The sequence below is a fragment of the Mauremys reevesii genome, linkage group 3 (assembly GCF_016161935.1).
Source record: "Mauremys reevesii isolate NIE-2019 linkage group 3, ASM1616193v1, whole genome shotgun sequence".
Taxonomy (NCBI): domain Eukaryota; kingdom Metazoa; phylum Chordata; order Testudines; family Geoemydidae; genus Mauremys; species Mauremys reevesii.
The window spans coordinates 187121670-187141563 of NC_052625.1; the positions used below are offsets into that span (position 1 = coordinate 187121670).

Genomic DNA, 19894 nt, shown 5'->3' on the forward strand with positions numbered 1-19894 from the left:
ATGTGTATGCAAGCTGGGAATCATGCCCCTAGATCAGTGTAGATGTAGCATCTGACTAGTTATCCTATAGCCTTTATAGCTGACCACTCTGACTCCCTCGAGAGGCTGGGGGGAGACTATGCATTAGCTGTACAGTAACAGGCACAGAAGCTCTTCCATGCAAGTCTGCTCTTCATGAAGCAATGAACTGGACTTTGAATCATCCTAGTATAGGATCAGACTCCTTCACTCCAGTGAGAATGGGAAGTAGCCCATCTCCATATTTTGCAGAGGGGGAGTTCAGACTAGCTACACAATGCCAGTGCTGTAAAGAGCAATGTGAGAACTCAATCTGCCCTGCCATATTGGAGGGTTTTCCTCATATACTATAAGCCCTCTTCAATCTCCAGTAGGAGTGGGAGTCTTGGCCTAGCTCTGAGTCACGTCTCCTTTCCCATAGTCTCACTGTAGTAAAAAGATCTGGGCAGTATTGAGTGAAGTGTTGCTTTCCTCTGAAGGGCAGCAGCTGCTGCTGCTCCAAGTAGTAGGCATCCTTCAGCCTCGAGAGACCATGGGTATGTGCCCCTGGGAGGTAATGAATTTACTTAGTTGGTTTTATGGCAGCCGTGAATGTGGCTGAAGAGACCCACTCAAGAGAGACAATCTCTGCCGCAACTGTCACATTTAAAGGTGATGTTTCAACCCTTTGGGCTCTGCCTTCTGCAAGCTCTTTTCTCCTCTGCTAAGCTGGACTGCTTCCTTGTGTAACTCCAGAGCCCTTTGTTAAGTTCTTGTTTCCAAAGGCTGCAGTCCTGAGTGCAAACTTCCCATTTGTCCACATCCATGTCCATTTCTTTGAGGTCTCACCTGCACCCATCCTTGAAATGCAATTTTGGGCATCCTCTGGGTCTTTTTCTAGATGCCAATTCGCCATAGAGGATGTCCTTTGGGACGTGCCCATCATTCATTCAGGACACATGGTTAAGGCAGCAGAGGCGCCTCTGTTTGAGGGGTGTTTGCATGCTGAGTATGCTGGCCCATTTGAGCACCTCAGTGCTGGTGACTCTGTCCCTCCAGGAGATTCTGAAGATTCGACGATGGCAACGCATATGAAAGCTGTTGAGCCTCTTTTCCTGATGAGCATATAAAGTCTCTCTCGCTCCCAAACAAAAGTGTGCTGATAATAGCTGCACAATACACACAGCTCTTTGTGTGTTCTGTCAGTTTGTTGTTTTGCCATACCCTCTTGTTCAGTTCAGACATTGTTGTGGGGGCTTTTCCCATGCGGATGTTGAGTTCTGAATGGTTGACTGCGATAGTGGACCCCAGCGCAAGAGTGCTGCCCTAATGAAAAAACTGTGTGTGATAAAAGCAGCCATGTTTAGAAAGAGAGGAATTGCCAAACTGTGTCAAACCAGGGTCCATTTAGGGTACGTCTACACTACGGGACTATTCCGAATTTGCATAAACCGGTTTTGTAAAACAGATTGTATAAAATCGAGTGCGCGCAGCCACACTAAACACATTAAATCGGTGGTGTGCGTCCACGGTCCGAGGCTAGCATCGACTTCTGGAGCGTTGCACTGTGGGTAGCTATTCCGTAGCTATCCCATAGTTCCCGCAGCCTCCCCCGCCCCTTGGAATTTCCGGTTGAGATCCCAGTGCCTGATGGGGCAAAAATCATTGTCGCGGGGGGTTCTGGGTAAATGTCGTCAGTCACTCCTTCCTCTGGGAAAGCAACGGCAGACAAGCATTTCGCGGCTTTTTTCCCTGGATTGCCCTGGCAGATGCCATAGCATGGCAATCATGGAGCCTGTTTTGCCTTTTGTGACTGTCACCGTATGTGTACTAGATGCTGCTGACAGAGGCGATTCAGCAGCGCTACACAGCAGCATGCTTTTGCTTTTGCATGACAGCAGAGATGGTTACCAGCCATACTGCACCATCTACCAATCCATAAATTGGTAAAAAGATGATCATGGTTACCAGTCCTTTTGCACTGCACCATCTGTTGCTGTCATAAGTGCCCCTGGCTGCTCTTAGCCAGGGGCAAAAATAAAATTGGGAATGACTCCCTGAGTCAATCCCTCCTTTTTGGTATCTAAAAATAGAATCAGTCCTGTCTAGAATTTGGGCAAGTGTACTAGAGAACTACTGTATCATAGAACCAGAGAGCACAGCTGCTCTGTGTCAGATCCAGCAGAAATTATGAGCTGTATGCTATTCACAGGGGGTGCTCCTGCAACAACCCCACCTGTTGATTCCGTTCTTCCCCCAGCCTTCCTGGGCTACTGTAGCATTGTCCCCCCACTTGTGTGATGAAGTAATAAAGAATGCAGGAATAAGACACAGTGACTTGTTAGTGAGAAATGAGTGGAAGGCAGCCTCCAGCTGCTATGATAGTCCAGACAGGACATTAAGCAGTGTGGAGGAGAGGAGCCCAGCATCGCGCTACTAGTTCAGGGGCAATTGAATCTTTTCTTTACACATGAAGGGTGGGGGCTGATGGAGCTCAGCCCCCTGTTGCTATGATGACGATGGTTATCAGCCATATTGCACCATCTGCCAGGAAAAATTAGGGCCAGGCGCCCTTGATTGACCTAACTGATGCTAGTCGGCATGGTTACCAGTCCTTTTGCACTGCCCCATGTGCCAATAGGCTGATGATGAGGACAGGTACCAGTCATATTGCACCATCAGCCACCCATGGCAGGGGGAGCAAGGATGTTGGTGTTGAGTGCTGCAGCATCACATCTATCTGCAGCATTCAGTAAAGATAGGGTGACATGTTAAAGAGTCAAGAGAGGATTTTTTCCTTTCACTTCTGGGGTGTGGGGGTGGCCGAGCTATGCCCTGACCCGCGGACACTGTGTTTGACCCTAGAAGCATTTGGAGTTCAGCCAAGAATGCAAATTTTCGGAGACTGCAGGAACTGTGGATAGCTTGAGTCCTCCAGTCCATGAGCCCATTTGATTCTTTGGCTTTCCGTTTGTCACGCAGCAGTGCGCTGAGCCTGCATGGCGGCTGCTCTGGAGATTTTTTTTTTGATTTGATTTTGAATTTCGGCGCTGATAGAACAGATTTGCCTGCCCTTACAGCGATCACATCCGCATGGTCCATGCGGGAGCTCTTTATTTTGATTTTTTAACTGCATCGCCACACGTGCTGATCGGAGCTCCATGCTGGGCAAACAGGAAATATTCAAAAGTTCGCGGGGCTTTTCCTGTCTACCTGGCCACTGCATCCGAGTTCAGATTGCTGTCCAGAGCGGTCAGTGGTGCACTGTGGATACCGCCCGAGGCCAATACCGCTGATCTGCGCCACACTAACCCTAATCCGATATGGTAATACGTTTAGAAAGAGCCCAGGAAAAGCCCTAAAGAGCCTCTTATACCCGATATAAAGGCCTCAGTGGTGTGGATGTGTGGGGCGTTTTACGCTCCTAAAACCGGTTTAAACGCCTAGTGTAGACCAGGCCTTAGTATGATCACCAACGCTGGCCAGCACTAACTTTTCCCAGGGAAAATGCAGAAAATCTCCTAGCAGGCAGATGTGGGATAAGCTGCCTTCTGCGAAGGTCTCATCCTAAGAGGTTAGACCTTTTCTAACCCTCCCCATTTTTGAGACTCAGAACCAGTGTTGCACACACTATTCCAGAGCAGACTCAACAAGTAAGTAATGGTATTATTCTCCATCCTATTCCATATACATCCTAACATCTGGTTTTGTATTTTTTAATGATAGCTACATTCTGAACAGAGATCTTTGAGGTATCCATACTTCTGCACAGACACTGTTAATTTATCACTCTGTATGGCTTGGGTTAAAATCGTTCCCTCCAAGGTCCACCAACTCTGAAGTTCGTTGTCACTTTCTGAGTTTAAAAAAGCAGTTGGGAGAGGAAAACAAAAAAAGGCACAAGCTTAGTCATTTTTCCCTTTAATGTTCCAAGACTCTCCATTTAGAATTACTGATTCTTCTCAATCCATCTACTATGATTGCAAATCTCTCTACCCTCTAGCTAGGTAAAAATAAGAGAAGTTAGGGTATCGTTTCACAACTTTCAAGTTATTTTTCCTCCCTGGGTATCCTGCTGTTAACTGAATTGTCTCAGACTGATCTCACACTTAGTAGTAACGCAACTCACATCAGTTCATGTATTTATACCTGCATTTTCCACTCCATGCATCTGATGAAGTGGGTTCTAGCCCATGAAATCTTATGCCCAAATAAATTTGTTAGTCTCTAAGGTGCCACAAGGACTCCTCGTTGTTTTTGCTGATACAGACCAACATGGCTACCACTCTGAAACATTTCACAGCCTAGATTCTCTAACACCTGTGGCTTGCTGAGCTGCAACAGCATCACTGTTTCTAACTTTCTTTGAATGTGGAAGTTATTTAGTCCCTGCAATAGAGTTGAATGTGTGAGGGCTGCACCAGTGCTCACTCCCTTCTGGGAAAAGGGAACTCCACATCAAAAACTAGTGTAGTAGGGTCCTACAGAGGTCCACGATCTTCCTCTTTTCCATGTCTCTGATCAAACAAGAGATGAGAAAGAAATGATTGTTCCAGATACTAGAACAAAACAAAACATTCTGTAAAGCACTGAGGAGAATCAAACACTTCTATAAATGTATAGGTAGAGAATCATTGGGTGAGAAGATTTTTACTCATTGTTGAGATAATCCGAGTCCTGGAGAAGATTTAAATGGAGGTCTGCTAGTAAAGTACCCTGGCCTGCCTGAGGGAAAACAGGCTTTTTTGGGCCCGTAGAAAACCTTGGAGAAGCTGTGAATTATTAATGCCTGAAACGTTCCTAGCCCAGAAAGACTGTACCAATCCAGGCATGTTAGCAGCAAGTGCCTGTTGGATTTACTGGTACAGCACTATGACCATGAAAGGCGAATGCTTAGCCAGCGTTCTAAAGGGAGCAGCCAGGATCGCCTCAGACATTCTACAATAACTTACAATTTTCAGGCAGAGACAACATCTAAATCTGGTGAAGGTGTAAAGCACCATAGTACCATATACCTCTGTATAGTGTATTACATTGTGTTCATTTTACAAGTTGGGAGAGATTTTCTGAGTTACATCTGGCAACACTAAAAATAAAATGTTACTGTCCTCTGCTATTTTTATGATTCATAAAGGATTAGGAGTAGCAAATATTTCAAACCAAAGGAGAGTTACAATGTGAATCCTGCTACTTCAGTTTACTGACAGGGAGAAGGGTGTCTTCCTAACACCCTTTCTACAGGCCCGAATGGCTGAAAATGCCACACAGCAAGGTTTAATAACTTCAGATTGAAAAAGATGGGGTTAGATTGACTGGCAGCCAAAGACATCTGGATATCTCATAAACTTATTGGCTAAACACACAAATATAAAAATACATTACATTGACCAGGGCATCTCATATCTTTTTGAGAAAAGGAAATACTCAAAAAACTGCTGTGTAAGGTTGTTCCCAATTCAGTGAAACATTCCTACAATGATGATGCAGACAGTATAAAAACTGAATAGCAGCATATATAAAATGAAATTGTGGAAGAATGAGTGCATCTATCATAAAGGTCCATTGTTTTTTTTTTGTTTTCCAAAACATACATGATAGAACTCTTCAATTTTTTTTTAAATGCCTGTGCGTTGTATTTAGAAAGGACTGTGTTGTGGTTCCGGGGTGAGCTGAACCTGTGATCTCTTCGCCTGCTCTCTCCATAGACACTCTTTCCAACTGACAGCCTGTCTTTCCAACTCTACCTGCACTTCTCCCAGAGAGCAACACTGCAGTTCACCCTATTTAGACTGGAGCACCAGCCTACAACACTCTGTTCTCCCACCCTACTCATGATTGCAAAGCAAGTGGTGCCTTGTACTCCTTTGCAGGCCCTCACAAATGCACCCTTCAGCTGACACATTTTGCTACCTTTACCTCTGAGTAGTATTCTGAAGTTCTACCACTTTTAGACTGAACCCCAAGATGGCAGCCACCCTGCTTCCAACCGCCTTAACACAAGGCACTTGCAAGACCCTTCCCTGTGGGAGCCTGTGATCACCAGCTGCTAATGTGACTTAGAACAGCTCCTTCCAAACAGCCACTGTCTATTTACCCACTGGCACACAACAAGCATTGAAAAAGGTTACAATACAAAAAGTCTGTACTCCTATCTTGCCTAAGCTTACCCCTTCTCCCTCAGAGCAACTACCTCTGCTGCATTCTCTTTCCTCCACCCTCTCTGGTAGCTGCTGACCATTCACCCCCTTCCTTTCTCCAGGGCATGCTTGGTACTTCAGATTTGTAGGCTCTGGCCTTAGTAAGACAGCTGTGCAACTTCTGGGTCGTGCCTGGGAAGAGCATCTTCCTTATTTATTGGCCCAGTCACTGGCTATTTGAAGTTGTTTGTCCAGAGCTGTCTTGTCTGACCACTGTTTTGTTTTCTGCCTACTCTTCCTAGTAACCCCTTTTTAATTCAATTCCACTTAGACAGGGATAATAGCAAGCACCTAAACGGAGGTACATAAACTATTCATAAAAAATAATATCCCTCATTTGCCAAAGTCTTTTTGTCAGAGTTATGAAATGTGAGTGGGCCGTAGATAGAAAGCATTCCTCCCCAACACGCACTTTTTATGGGGAAATGAACACAATTAATGGCTGCAGGAATCTTCATTTGAAAACCAAAACTGAGACTCTTGAAAATTTGGACCCTATTGCCACAGGATGTCTGCTTCTCCTGTAAAAAAAGGCTAACAATGCCACCAAACCTAACAGGTGTGTCATAAGGCTAAAACCATTGTCTGGGAAGCAGGATGGGTTGCATGAAATTGTGTGTAGAGGGTGTCGTGCTCATTAAAACAGTTGCAGTGTTTCGCCCCAGAGCTGTAAGTGAATTCTGTAATGAAAGTGGTAACTGTAGATAGAACACAAAGCAATTTAAGGGCTAAACCCCAGTCTCTTTACTTACCCAAGTAGTGCTGTGGGACTTCCCACCGACTCTCACAAGTCATTCCAGTGACATGGCCTTGTATTGTAAGGAGCTGTGAGATCTTCCATGAAGCAATATACAGTATAAAAGGAACCTTAAAGTGGTCTTATTTATTCAGAATACATTTAAAGTTGATGCCATGCTTGTAATTAAAAACTTTTTTTTTAAACCAGAACTTTATTCCTGTGCACAACACAACGGCATAATAGACCCAGTGTTCTTGACTTGAGCTGCTGCTTCTCTAGTCTAATCTGAAATAAAAGATGAACCAGTTTGCACTTATCCTTATGGCTAGTTAGATCACACTGGGTTTTATGTAATAAATTAATTGTATTTTTTCAATAAACGGATAAAAAAGCCAAAAGGAAAATTGCCAATAACAACTCAAACAATTACAGTCCTTCTGGTTTCCTGCAGATGATACAGAAATCAAAACAATATATCCAGCCTCCTTCCTCTCGGTCCCAGCTTAGTGGTTTGAGCATTGGCCTGCTAAACCCAGGGTTGTGAGTTCAATCTTTGAGGGGGCCATTTAGGGATTTAGCTGGGGATTGGTCCTGCTTTGAGCAGGGGGTTGGACTAGATGACCTCCTGAGGTCCCTTCCAGCCCAAGTAATCTATGATTATAATAAAATATAAACTGTATCCTATACTCCCTCCATAGCCCAGTGCCTTTATGATGGACATATTGGAAATCAATAGGCAGATGCTATATTCCAACTTACTTAACATACTGTAAAACAGTTTTAACAATGTTAAAGAAATTACTTCAACTAAACACCTAATTTCAAGTACTGAAACTTGCTATAATTTGTCTATTTCCTCCACTAAAGACTTATTAAATAAATCTGTGCAAAAGTACATATAAACATTTCTTTAACAATCAGACTTTAGTAGTAGTTACTGAACTTCCACCAGCTTTGTATATATTATAAAGCATTGCAACATAGAATGACTAGCATCATAGACAGATTTAACATTGTGCTTTTGTTCAACACTGCAATTACAGAGCTGTTCGAAAACTATAGTTTACTTGGCAATTATAGTACATACCTACTTTGATTATTTATCTAAAACTAAGAAAATTTCTTTTCCTCAGAGCAAGATAAGTTAAATGTAAACAATCTTGTGTTTTATTCATCAAAGACTAAAATCTCAAGTCAACTAAGTGTTCAAGAAAACATTTTTTATGGAACTAGTGGGATTTTTAATATGTCCTCCTTTGTTTTTCTTCTTTGTCAAGAATAGTCTGTTTTAGACTCAAGGAAGCATCTTCAAACTCAGGGTTTAATGCTAAAACTTTCTTGAAATCTTTCAAAGCCTCATCATAGTATCCTGTGACAACAAAAAGAGAAAAAAAAAGTGCATTACTTGTTTCTACAGCTAAGCTATTTCACAAACAAAAACTGAAGAATGATTCATGACGGTTTTACCAAACAAAACTCTCCATTGCATATACTAGAAATTCTAAGGCATATCCTGTAATGTGTTAAGCACAATCAACTCAGCTTGAAAACAATGGGAGCTGAAGGCATTTAGTACTTCACAGGAGGCTCTCTGTCTTCTCAAGATCAGGCTCTGTACTCTAATTATTCATATTAAAGCATAATGCTTCTGCTAATGCCATTTCATTATAAAACATGCAACAGTAATACCACTATGCACATCCGCAGAATCACTGTTAGTAGTTTTGTCTCCTTTTAGGAACATGTATGAGTATTTTAGATTGTTTTCAAAACCAGAAAACTTACCGAAGATACAGAACTCATGAAACTATAGAATGATGGTGAGACTTACTGGGAGATTACGGAATTTTGCAAATTGCTTAGTAAATTGACCAAAACAACAAGGATAATACATAAAAGCGTATTATGATCTTTTACATTAATGTAGTTTAATTTAAATATAATTCATAATGTATTAGCAAACATACTGTAGTAAATGTTATAATATAATGAAGTCTTCGGCACATCAATGTTAAATATTTGCTAAGTAGGGGGTAAAAATCATTTAATTCTGAAAGACGGACTGTGGGTTATCGAAGTTTCACTCTACATTTATTTCTGTATTAACTCCCAAAAGAGAACAAAACAGAGAGAATTTCACATAACTGATTTCAAATTACTTTTCTGATGAATGTCCCAAATCACAGCAGCCAATTCTGTTGTGATGATTTAGGGCCTGATCCAAAGCTTACTGAAGTCAATGTGAATGCTGTCATAGCTACTGTTGTGCCCTGCTCAGCTATCGGGGCTCAAATAAGTGCTGTTTTCTTACATTTTATGACAGGGCTTTGAAGAAGAAGAAGAAGAAGGAAAAAAAAGTTATATCCCAGAGGACAAATTTTCAAAAAACATCACACTATGATTTAAAAGGTTTCAGAGTAGCAGCTGTGTTAGTCTGTATCCACAAAAAGAACAAGAGTACTTGTGGCACCTTAGAGACTAACAAATTTATTTGAGCATTGTAAATTGCTTAAATAAATTTGTTAGTCTCTACGGTGCCACAAGTACGCCTGTTCTTTTTATGATTTAAAAGATTCACCACTCACTTGACCCCCTAATACTATCTGGAATGACACAAAATACTTATAGCCATATCCACAAAATACTTATATCCAAGTCAATCTGCAAAACACAGATCACATAACGGGAAGGATGGATTTGTGGTTAATACACCAAAGTAGGATTCCAGGGAATCTGGTTTCTCTACCTGGCATGCCACTGATTTCCTTGTGGCCTTAATCTCTGTAAAATGGTGATAATTATTCCCAACCTCATTAGTTGTTAGAATAAATCAATCAACTCTTGTTTATCAGGTGTTCACCTAATGCAATCCCTAAATAAAAGATTACAAACAAATGCTGCGACACCATCTGCTACACCATATAGTGATAATGGTCAAATGGGATGATGGACGAGGGGACTGAAAAGCAGCCTAGTAGCCTCAATTTATGAATTCCTTGCCTTTATTGGTTTCTCACACATAACATTACTCAAGTGCGTTTTTATATCTGATAGACACCATGGTATACTATCAGGAATTGGATTTCCCCTGGTGCAAAAAATTTTGTTTCAGCAGAATCAGGGCCAACAACTCTATTCCCAAAACTTTACCCAGCACAAATAAAAAGCCAAATGACAGAAACAAATTAGTCTGGAGGCCTTTTTACACAGATCAAGTTACATTATGAAAGGCTGCCACTTGGTTTGTTCAGCATCCCAATATCATATAAACCAACCTGTTAAAAAAACCAGTTTCCTGTTTATTTTTAAAGCAATTACTTTGGACAGTGATTTAAGGGGGCTGATTTCCCACCATTTTATAGTGGTATAATTCCACTGGCATGAAATTGGAGTAATACAGGTCCAAGTTTGCAGCACATTAATAGTATTATGTTTATCATGGTAGTGCTTAAGGGCCAACCAAGAATGGGACACTATTGTGCAAGCCAGTCTGCAAACGCAACATACTAAATTAGAAAATGAACCATGTTTTTTCCATACCTAGCCTGTACAGTATTAATCCTCTGTTATAATATGGGACTTCAAAATCAGGTTGGGTTTGTATGGCTGATGTGTAGTCATCCATTGCTTCATAGAAGTCAACTCGCATGTACTTAATTTGTCCCCTGTTGTTGAATGCAGTGGCGAGATCATGGGTGAGGCATTTCCTTGATTTAAAAGAGAGAGCGGGCACTGAATGCTTAAGAGTCAAAAGTCTGGTCTACATTATATACCTATATCAGTATAACTATACTGCTGAGGGGTGTGATAAATCCACACCCCTGAGCAACGCAGTTAACCAACTTAACCCCTCATGTAGACAGTTCTATACAGGCGGGAGAGCTTCTCCCACCAAATAACTACTGCCTCTCGGGGAGGTGGATTAACTACACTGATGGGAGAACTCTCTCCCATCAGCATAGAGCATCTTCATTCAAGCGCTGCAGCTACGACAATGCAACGTTTTAAGTGTAGACGTGCCCACAGATACCCAGGCCAGAGGGCAGACTATGACATAGGCACCGACTCCGTGGGTACTGAAGTACCCATGGAAAAAAATTAATGGGTGCTGAGCACCCACCGGAAGCCAGCTTCCTGCCCCCCCCCCGCACTTGTGCACTGGTGGCGCGGCTGATCAACTCCTCCCCCCGTCCCGTCCCCTTTGCTGCCATCAGCTGTTTGGCAGCGCAGGAGGTGCTGGGGGGTGGGAGGAGCAGGAACGGGCACACTCGGGGGAGGGGCCTGGAACTGGCCAGGCAGGGGCTGGGGTGGAGCAGGGGCAGGAAGAGGTGGGTTGGGGTCCGGCCCTGGGGCAGAGCTGGGGGGGCGGTTTGAACACTCCCGGGCCCGGAAGAAGCCGGTGCCTGTAGCCTGCGACCATCCAGTCTGGCCTCCTGTGTAACAGGCCACAGGCCTCCCCCCAGACAGCCCCTTTCAGAGCCACCCCCGCTCTGGGGGCAGAGCCCGACTCCCCCCGCCCTGGGGGCGCCCGGCGCTCTAGCAGGCGGGCTCCCGGCAGCCGCCAGCGGCTCTGCCCTGGCGGGGGCACAGGTGGGACCGGACAGGGCGTGGGGGCGGAGCCCCAGCCTGGGCGCGCTTCCGGCCCCGCCCAAGGCAGGTGACTCCCAGCCCCGCCCCGCCCTGTCCCGCCCGCCGCAGCCTCGCGGCCCATCCCATTGGCTGCTGGGCGCGCGGAGAGTTAGAGCTCCCCCCCGTCGAGTGCAGGAGCTGCGCCCCCTGCTGCCCTGCCCGCCTCCCTCCGCACAAGCGCCGGCCCCGCCCCCGAGCTGCTCGAGACTCACCGCCCGGGGGCGGGGCCGGCAGAGGAGCGTTCGCACTGCGCGATGAAGCGGCTGTACAGCGCCTCCGCAGCCCCGAACCGCTGCTCCCGGAACTGCGCGTGCGCGGCCGACAGCAGGTCCGGGGGCTCGCGAGCCGGGTCCTGCTCCATGACGGGGTTACATCACCACAGCAACCGCTCCGCTCGCCCCCGGGTTCGGCGCTGTCGGTCGCGCTACGGTGGCCGCACTCCGGGGCCGGTGACGTGACGTCACAACACCGCCCCGCGTTGCGCTGTAGAGCGGCTGCGCAGCAAATGAGCTACCCATAATGCGCCGGGCTGCCGGGCCGGGCCTGCCCTAGGGCCCCCACCGAGCTGGAGGGTTTATAGTTCTGCCCCGCCCCCGCCTCACGGCATTGGGCGCTTCCCGGCCTGGGCCTGCCCCAAGGGGCTCCCTGTAACCCCCCCCCCCCCCGCTTCGCTCCCGCCAGCTCCGAAATACCGGTCCCGCTTACGGGTGGGGCTGAACGCCTCGGACCAGCCTCATGGGCTGGGCTCCCCTTGCTGCTTCCCACATCCCTTCCAGCCCTAGGCAGCGCTGGGACCAGCTCCGTCATTCCCAGCAGCCCCCAGCCAGGGCAATGGGGGGCCAGCTTTCTGCTAGCACAAAACCAAACTCCTTGCCCTGCCCCACCTGTCCTCTGAGGCCCCAGCCCTGCCCCGCCCCTTCTCTGAGGCCTGGCCCTGTTCACTCCACCACACCACACCCCCGCCCCCCCCCGCTGCTCACTTTCCCCTAGGGTGACCAGATGTCCCGGTTTTATCAGGACAGTCCCGATTTTTGAGTCTTTTTCTCATATAGGCTCCTATTACCCCCCACCTCCTGTCCCGATTTTTCACACTTGCTGTGTGGTCACCCTGCTTTCCCCACCCACAGGGACGGCCCACAACGTTTTGGCACCTGACGCAGGGAGCTCAAATGATGCCCCCTCGCTTGGGCCAAAACTTTGAAAGGTCTCAATTCTGCCTTCTTCCTGTTCTACTCCTCTCATGGTGCTGCTCTGCTACCTACCCCAATAAAGCAAAACTAAAATGCCTTGTTTAAAAATTGTACGGACCACTTACATTTCCTGTTCAGGCGTTTGAAAGTTAACTTTTCTTGTCTGCATAGTAAACACTAAAAGAACAGAAGTACTTGTGGCACCTTAAAGACTAACAAATTTATTTCAGCATAAGCTTTCGTGAGCTACAGCTCACTTCTTTGGATGCATAGAATGGAACACAGACAGGAGATATTTATACATACAGAGAACATGAAAAGGTGGAAGTATGCATACCAACAGGAAAAGTCTAATCAATTGAGATGGCATTTTTACCTGTATAAATAATCAAAGTGGTGCTTTCCATGCCTTCTTGTTTGCAAAGATTTGAACTGCTTTCTGCTGAAAGTCCACAGTCTGGGCGAGCTCATGCTCTACTGAGATGGTTGCAAGGCCAACCAGCCTCTCCTGTGTCATTGTGGAGCGTAGCTAGGGTGACCAGATGTCCCAGTTTTATAGGGACAGTCCCGATTTTTGGGTCTTTTTCTTATATAGCCTCCTAGTATCCCCCACCCCCTGTCCTGATTTTTTGCACTTGCCGTCTGGTCACCCTAAGCGTGTGGAGTTTAACTTCAGTTTGGAGAAGCTGTGTTCTCCACTGGCAACTGTTACAGGAAGTGTTAGAAATATGCGCAGAGCAACAAAAGCATTTGGAAAGAGGGTGGTCATCTTATTTGTGCACATGTATTCCAGAACAGCCTTTGGAGTTGATCCTACTGAAATGTATCTTGAAAGGGCTTTCAGTTCATCACCTAAATCACTCACATCAATATTGCACATGTCATCATAATGTCAACACTGTCTCTAGTGCCTGCATTGCTGGTGTAGGTCTTCTTCAGGTATAGTGAGGAGTTTTGGAATATCATACAAAGAATTCAACTTTGAATTGTTGTTTGGGTCTCTTATGGGATTATCCTGTGCCTCAAAATCAAAATGTCTTCTTCGGTGACTCTTGTATTCTTGAATGGGTGAGAAAATAGCTTCAGAGAGGCAGTATGTAACTGTGACAAATCAAGGGGCAGGTTAGCTCCCTTTTATGGACACCCAGCCAGCCAGTAGCTATAAAATCCCTCTTAGTAGCTGTTCTCTAATTCCTCTACCTATAAAAAGTCTCACTGTTATGCATAGGTAAAAGGAAGCGAGTGGGCACCTGGCCAAAAGAGCTAATGGGAAGGCTAAAACTTTTTAAAATTGAAACTTTTGTCTGTCTGTCTGTTGTTCTCCCGGGAGAGATGGACAGGGCAACAGCTATGCTATAAGAAGCTTGGGCCAGGTATGAAAAACCTATCTGTATCATAGCTAGAAACTACTCATTTAAAACCCCAGATATGTAAGTAAATCAGGAAATGTCTAGGAAGACATGATTAGGTTTATCCCTTTTATTTCTTTATGTCTTGTGGATTCCGCTCTGCTACCTCCAGGTGGTTTTCCTTGAAATCTTTAAGCTGGACCTCAAGAAAGCTATTCTTGGTGCTTAATCTTTGTAGCTGCTCTTTTAAAATCTAGCAATAGCCTAAGTTCCCAGATGCATTTTCTTTTCTTTTTTTTAAATAAAATTTACCTTTTTTAAGAACAGAATTGGATTTTTGTGTCTTAAGAGGTTTGTGCACATGTTGCTTAATCAGCTGGTGGCAACAGATGATTTTCTTTTTTCTCTTTCTCAGCTCTTCCCCGCAGGGGGGTGAAAGGGCTTGAGTGTACCTCACAGGAAGAAATTCCCAAGTGCGCCTTCCTGAGCTCTCAAAGGGGTTCTGCACTTGAGTGGTAGCAGCATCTACCAATCCAAGGTCAGAGAAAAGCTGTAACTTTGGGAGTTTATTACAAGCCTGGACTGGCCAGTATTAATTTGTAAAATCATTGCGGTCCCCCACCTTCTGCACTTGAAGTGCCAGAGTGGGGAATCAGCCTTGACAGTAACTTGTTTGTATCAGGGCATGAAAATATATTTTTGAGAGTGTCTTGATTCAGCTAAGGGGGGAATGGAAAGTTCCGCCATTCACTGAGCTGTGTCCATTGTTACAGGCATACATGTCTTAGTATTCTCATAGAGTCTGCCAGATGCTATTACTGTGCTGTGTCAACAATAAACCTGGCCTGCTGCCTTCGTATCTTAATGGATCTTGTGGTCATTGGGCAGTTTGCTCAAGGTCTGCTGTGCTGTCTGTCTGTGCAGAGCTGGGGAAGCACACAGGAAGAACACACACATGCAGCTGAACAGCTAACAACACTGGTGACCCTGACTACTGATCTGGTAAGTAAGCGAGCTGTCCTCTGTAGGAATCGTGATCTAACATAACAAAAAAACACAAGCTAGGGAATCCCCCAAAAGTGTAATAAGGTATGGACGTGCTGGATTACTAGCAAAATAGGTCCATATGAATTTAAAAAATATAGTGAGGAAAAACCATGAAATAAAATCTGTAAGGCTAGGGCAAAATCTGTAGCTTTAAAATGTAAAATAGTGCAGACTATAACCATGTTATATAACCATGTTAAATGCTTAAAAAAACATGCCACAAAATTAGCGGAGCAAGTAACAAAAACAAAAAAGTTTTAAAAAGTGGAAAAAGCCACAAAGCCCTGAAAAGCTCCTACTCTCTCAGCAGGGCGGCAAGCAGTCCAAACCCAGCAAACAAAAACAAATAAAAACATTGAAAACAGCTGTAAAAAACCTACAAAAAAAGATGTGCAGTCCCCTGTTATAAATATTTGTGGTCAACAGCAGGCTTCAGGTAGCTACCCTGGAATGGGGACAGAAATGAAAAAAGCTGGCCCTAGCAAAATTAAAAGATGAAATGGGGTCCATGCATTGCAACCACCACTATGTGATAAACATCAGGCTCTGGTAAAACCAAAATCGGGACTAAACTGATGTCTTCGTACCTTAACGAATCTTGTGGTCATTGGGCAGTTTCCTTGAGGTCTGCTGTGCTGGCTGTCTTGCTTGAGGTCTGCCTATTGTGCCGCTCCAGAGTTGGGAGTCCCGTCCGACTCTGGCACTGAAATCTCCCAGGAGGATGATTTTGTCTGCCGTAGATGTGGCTGTGAGGACTGCATCAAGAGCACTGTAAAACTGCTCCTTGTCTTCCTCATCAAGTGTTGGGGCGTATGCACTGATCATTATGGCATATTGGTTGTTGCTGAGCTTGAGCAGAAGGATCATAAGCTGCTCGTTGATCCCCACGGTGTTGACTGGATTTTATACTTGGCCAGAGGACAGGTCTCAGGAACGTCTCCCTGCTCCCGCATCTATCATGAGGGTCTTATTTCCCCCAAAGGGGAAACCTGACAATGGATGGGGTGCAAAACAAGAACAGATTTATTGGACAGACAACAGTTAACAAGGGTAAGAATAACTCAGATAAGTGACTGGTAGGTAACTACAAGAACTCCCAAACTATAACCGAGAAAACAAGGGAACCAAATATAAAAGGGCACTGGCTGTGACAAAAGGGCTTAGCTTCCTTCCCAAGGTTGACGTTGAGTAGGTTAGATAGAGGACAAATGAGTCTCTACCATATCCTGCAGCTTTATCCCTGTCACCGACACAACAGGACTTGCTCTGGACCTGATCCAGATGGTAAGGCAGATGGTAAGGCAGGACCTCAGGTACAGGCTGATGGAAGCTGTCTTGTTCTTCTTGCAGTTCTTCTTCCCTGCCTTGTCATGGGTGGATGTCTGAGGCAGGATCAGAATGGCAGATGACAGCTTGTTTTTGCATGTAGGTAAGAAACTCTCCTTACAACCCTATGTGTGGTACCAATGTCTACTCTCCAGGGTAAGCAGTAGCACACTGCAGCACTCTGCCTCTCAGATAGGCAGCAGCAGCAGCAGCATATGCTACCTCCAAGATGGGCAGCCCCAGCTGATGGACGTGCTGACCCTTTTATAATGTACGGTTTCTGGGCAGATTTACAGGTCAGGTGACCTACTCAGGTTCCTGCCTTAGGGCAAAAAGGGTGCGCCAAAGGTGTAACAGTAGCTGAGGAAGAAGGGCCACCAATATGGATTCCCTGTTGTTGCTAAATGGATCCAAGATGGTGTAAGGGAGATAATAGTAAAATAAAAATTTTATCCCTACAACGGGAAGCTCCAAAAGCTGACTGGTGGTCTTATTTTTGATGGCAAAGCCAATCCCGTGAATGCATCTCTCTTCAGGTGGCTTTCCTTTCCAAAGGAAGGTGTAGCTACCTCCATCCTCTTTTAATTGGCGCTCATCGGCAGTGGGTCTCACTAAGAGCTGCAATGTCAATGTTAAGTCTTGCCAGTTCTCTGGCAATTAGGGCAGTTCTTCTTTCTGGTCTTTCACTGTGCTGAAAGTCCATAAGGACGTGGACATTCCAGGTGGTGAAATTCATTGTCTTGTATCTCTTGTTTCGGCCGCAGAGTTGAGTGATCCCACTGGATGTGGCCATCCCGTCGGAAGAGTATGAGACAGCTTACGTTTGGGGCACTTTTTCTAGCCCCCTCCCCATTTGGGGTGAGCAGAGGGGATCCTAAAAAGGCCGGTTCAGTCACAGCCGCTGCTGCCGAAATGCACTTCTGTCTCATCCAAGCACAAGACGACCTTCACATGGCTGCCGCCTGCATGCAGTTTTAAAGATTCCCAGAAATCACGGCTCCTGTCTTCACCGCCACTCATCTGTTGCCACAGAGTTCTGAGCCCTTTGGCAGAGGACTGTGCGTGAAATCTTTTAACGTGGGGAAACCGGTGCACAGGAGACTTGACAGGAGGAAAACCCTGACCCAGTGGCAAGGAGATCCAAGACAACCAGGGGCCTCCCTCCTGCTGCAGCCCTCAGCCGCCTTCACAGCCGCACAGTACTAAAAGGTCCTCTACATGTGCCTAATCCACCAGTGGGGTCTTGTGAAGTTTGGACCACGGTTAGTCAGGAGCCTTGTCTCAGACCTGCTCACCAAGGGGGACCCTAACAGAAGTATGAAAGCTCCAGATGATATAGCTCTGAGGGTCTTTAGCCCACGCAAACCTCTCCACCATGACAAGGTTGTGGTCCATCAGAGAGGAAACAAAAAACAACCAGGACATGCAGGTCCAGAAGCAGGCAAGCGCTCCTGTGGCTGCTAGATGGTGCTGCAGCTTCGCACTTTCCTACTCTCCAGATTATCTGAATGTTTGAGTATCTAATTTGGTCTTGGGTCCCTGTTAGATTGGATAAATTGGGATCTGCTGTACTATATTTTATTCTAGAGCAGGGGTTCTCAAACTGGGAGTCAGGACCCCTCAGGTGGTCGTGAGGTTATTACATGGGAGGTCGCGAGCTGTCATCCTCCACCCCAAACCCCGCTTTGCCTCCAGCATTTATAATGGTGTTAAATATATTAAAAAAATGTTTTTAATTTATAAGGGGGGGTCGCACTCAGAGGCTTGCTATGTGAAAGGGGTCACCAGTAAAAAAAAGTTTGAGAGCCATTGACTAACATGAATTTAGCTAGCCTTCAGCTTCTGCCTTAGGAAAACCACCCTTCACACATACTATTCAATCATTTATAAATTTGATCTACATTATCCTTCACCAATCCCTTTGAAAAATAGCTAATGAATCATGATTTAAAATCCAAGTATAATTTATGCAATAAAACATAATGAACAGTAGATGGCAATGGTATGCAGAGTTCAACTGGCTATTTAAATAATCATGTGCTATGATATGAGCAAAATGCAGCTATATAATAGGAAATTGAACTCTCTGAACGCTACCACCACTATGCTACCATATGCAATGGTGGGAGTGTGGGATAAGAGGTGGGAAGAGGAGTGCTTGAATGTTTAACGCCAAATCCTTGTAAATTAAAACCAGTTGAGCTGTGGTGATAGTGTAACAGAGGGAGATTATATTAGTATTACAGTAGTGCCTAGAACAGTGGAATTGTATCTGAGTAGAACAGTGATACTCAGCCTGAGACTCATGAGCTACAATTGCCTCTTTAATGCTTACCTCAGGGGGGCTCCCCGGAAGCAGCTGGCATGTCCCTGCAGCTCCTAGGCAGATGGGCCAGGGGGCTCTGCGTGCTTCCCCTGCCTATAGGCACCAACCCTGCAGCTCCCATTGGCTGCGGTTCCCGGCCAGTGGGAGCTGTGGAACTGGTGCTAGTGGTGGGGGCAGTGTATGGAGCCCCATGGCCTTCCCTCCCCCTAGGAGAGGTAAGGACATGCCGGCTGCTTCCGGGGAGCCACATGGAGCCGGGTAGGGAGACTGCCAGCCCTGCCAACCCTTCTTTCCAGCACCAGGGGGGTCCCAGGCTACCCCCCGGCACCCACAGCACACCCCCAGGCCACCACCACCCCGCAGTGTACCTGCGGCACCCCAGCCCAAGTTTTAGTTAGGGTTATATAGTACAAGTCATAGGTCACGGGCCGTGAATTTTTGTTTACTGTCCATGACTTTTATCAAAAATACCTGTGATTAAAACACAGCCTTAATCATTACTGTAATATGTGCCAAGTTTAAGAAAAGCAGGCCCAAACCAGTTTCTTAGGCCTGGTCCACACTAAAAAGGGGGTTCGAATTAGGGTACGCAAATTCAGCTACGGGAATAGCATAGCTGAATTTGAAGTACCCTAATTCGAACTACTCACCTGTCCAGACGCGGCGGGGTCGAACTCCACGGCTCTCCCGTCGACTCCACCACCGCCGTTTGCAGTGGTGGAGTACCGGAGTCGACCACGGCGCTTCCGGAGTTCGAACTATCGTGTCTAGATCAGACGCGATAGTTCGAACTCCGTGAAGTCGAACTCACTGCGTCAACCCGTGCGGTGAGTATGGACCTGCCCTCAGAAAGAACAGACCAACACCCAGACAGGTGTTAAAAGAGTATCACCTGCTTAAGCAGCCATTTTCTGGCAGGGTGAAGGTGTGAATAAGAAATTTATATACCATCACAGGGATGGTTCAGACCTCACGTCCCTGAGACTACTTGTCGCCTGCTCAGTTGGGGGTAATCCTCAAAGTGTGAGAATGAGAGGCATTGGCCTCCAAATCACCTCTCTCCCCACCCATCTCTACTCCGGCAGCTACAATGC

At 45.8% G+C, this 19894-nt stretch overlaps 1 protein-coding gene and 1 long non-coding RNA gene across 4 annotated transcripts; one reads left to right on the forward strand and one right to left on the reverse strand.

The window, feature by feature from the left end:
- Window positions 1-7051: 7051 nt before the first annotated feature.
- On the reverse strand, window positions 7052-12398 carry TTC32 (tetratricopeptide repeat domain 32). Of its 3 annotated transcripts, XR_005596812.1 has the most exons (4): window positions 11775-12079; window positions 10474-10640; window positions 8021-8302; window positions 7052-7218 (listed from the first exon to the last, which is right to left on the reverse strand). XR_005596812.1 is itself a non-coding variant. In XM_039532126.1 (3 exons), exons 1-3 carry the CDS (start codon window positions 12327-12329, stop codon window positions 8175-8177), a joined length of 357 nt encoding a protein of 118 aa, XP_039388060.1. In that variant the 5' UTR covers window positions 12330-12398; the 3' UTR covers window positions 7052-8174. The 3 variants fall into 3 exon arrangements, 2 of the variants coding, with proteins under 2 accessions (XP_039388060.1, XP_039388059.1); XM_039532126.1 differs by lacking the exon at window positions 11775-12079 and adding an exon at window positions 12268-12398 and having other exon boundaries at window positions 7052-8302; XM_039532125.1 differs by having other exon boundaries at window positions 7052-8302.
- A 2208-nt stretch (window positions 12399-14606) lies between these two features.
- On the forward strand, window positions 14607-18161 carry LOC120401326. Its single transcript, XR_005596377.1, has 4 exons — window positions 14607-14639; window positions 15026-15103; window positions 16499-16577; window positions 17239-18161. It is a non-coding gene; the product is annotated as an uncharacterized LOC120401326 (long non-coding RNA).
- The last annotated feature ends 1733 nt before the right edge of the window (window positions 18162-19894 follow it).

What these genes read in the sequence shown, in the direction of transcription:
- TTC32 (XM_039532125.1), bottom strand. Translation starts at nt 11,923, where the DNA reads ATGGAGCAGGACCCGGCTCGCGAGCCCCCGGACCTGCTGTCGGCCGCG. An exon ending in GCCGGCCCCGCCCCCGGGCG is followed by an intron (nt 10,641 to 11,774) that starts GTGAGTCTCGAG and finishes TTTTAAATCAAG; the next exon opens with GAAATGCCTCACCCATGATC. An exon ending in ATTAATACTGTACAGGCTAG is followed by an intron (nt 8,303 to 10,473) that starts GTATGGAAAAAA and finishes TTGTTGTCACAG; the next exon opens with GATACTATGATGAGGCTTTG.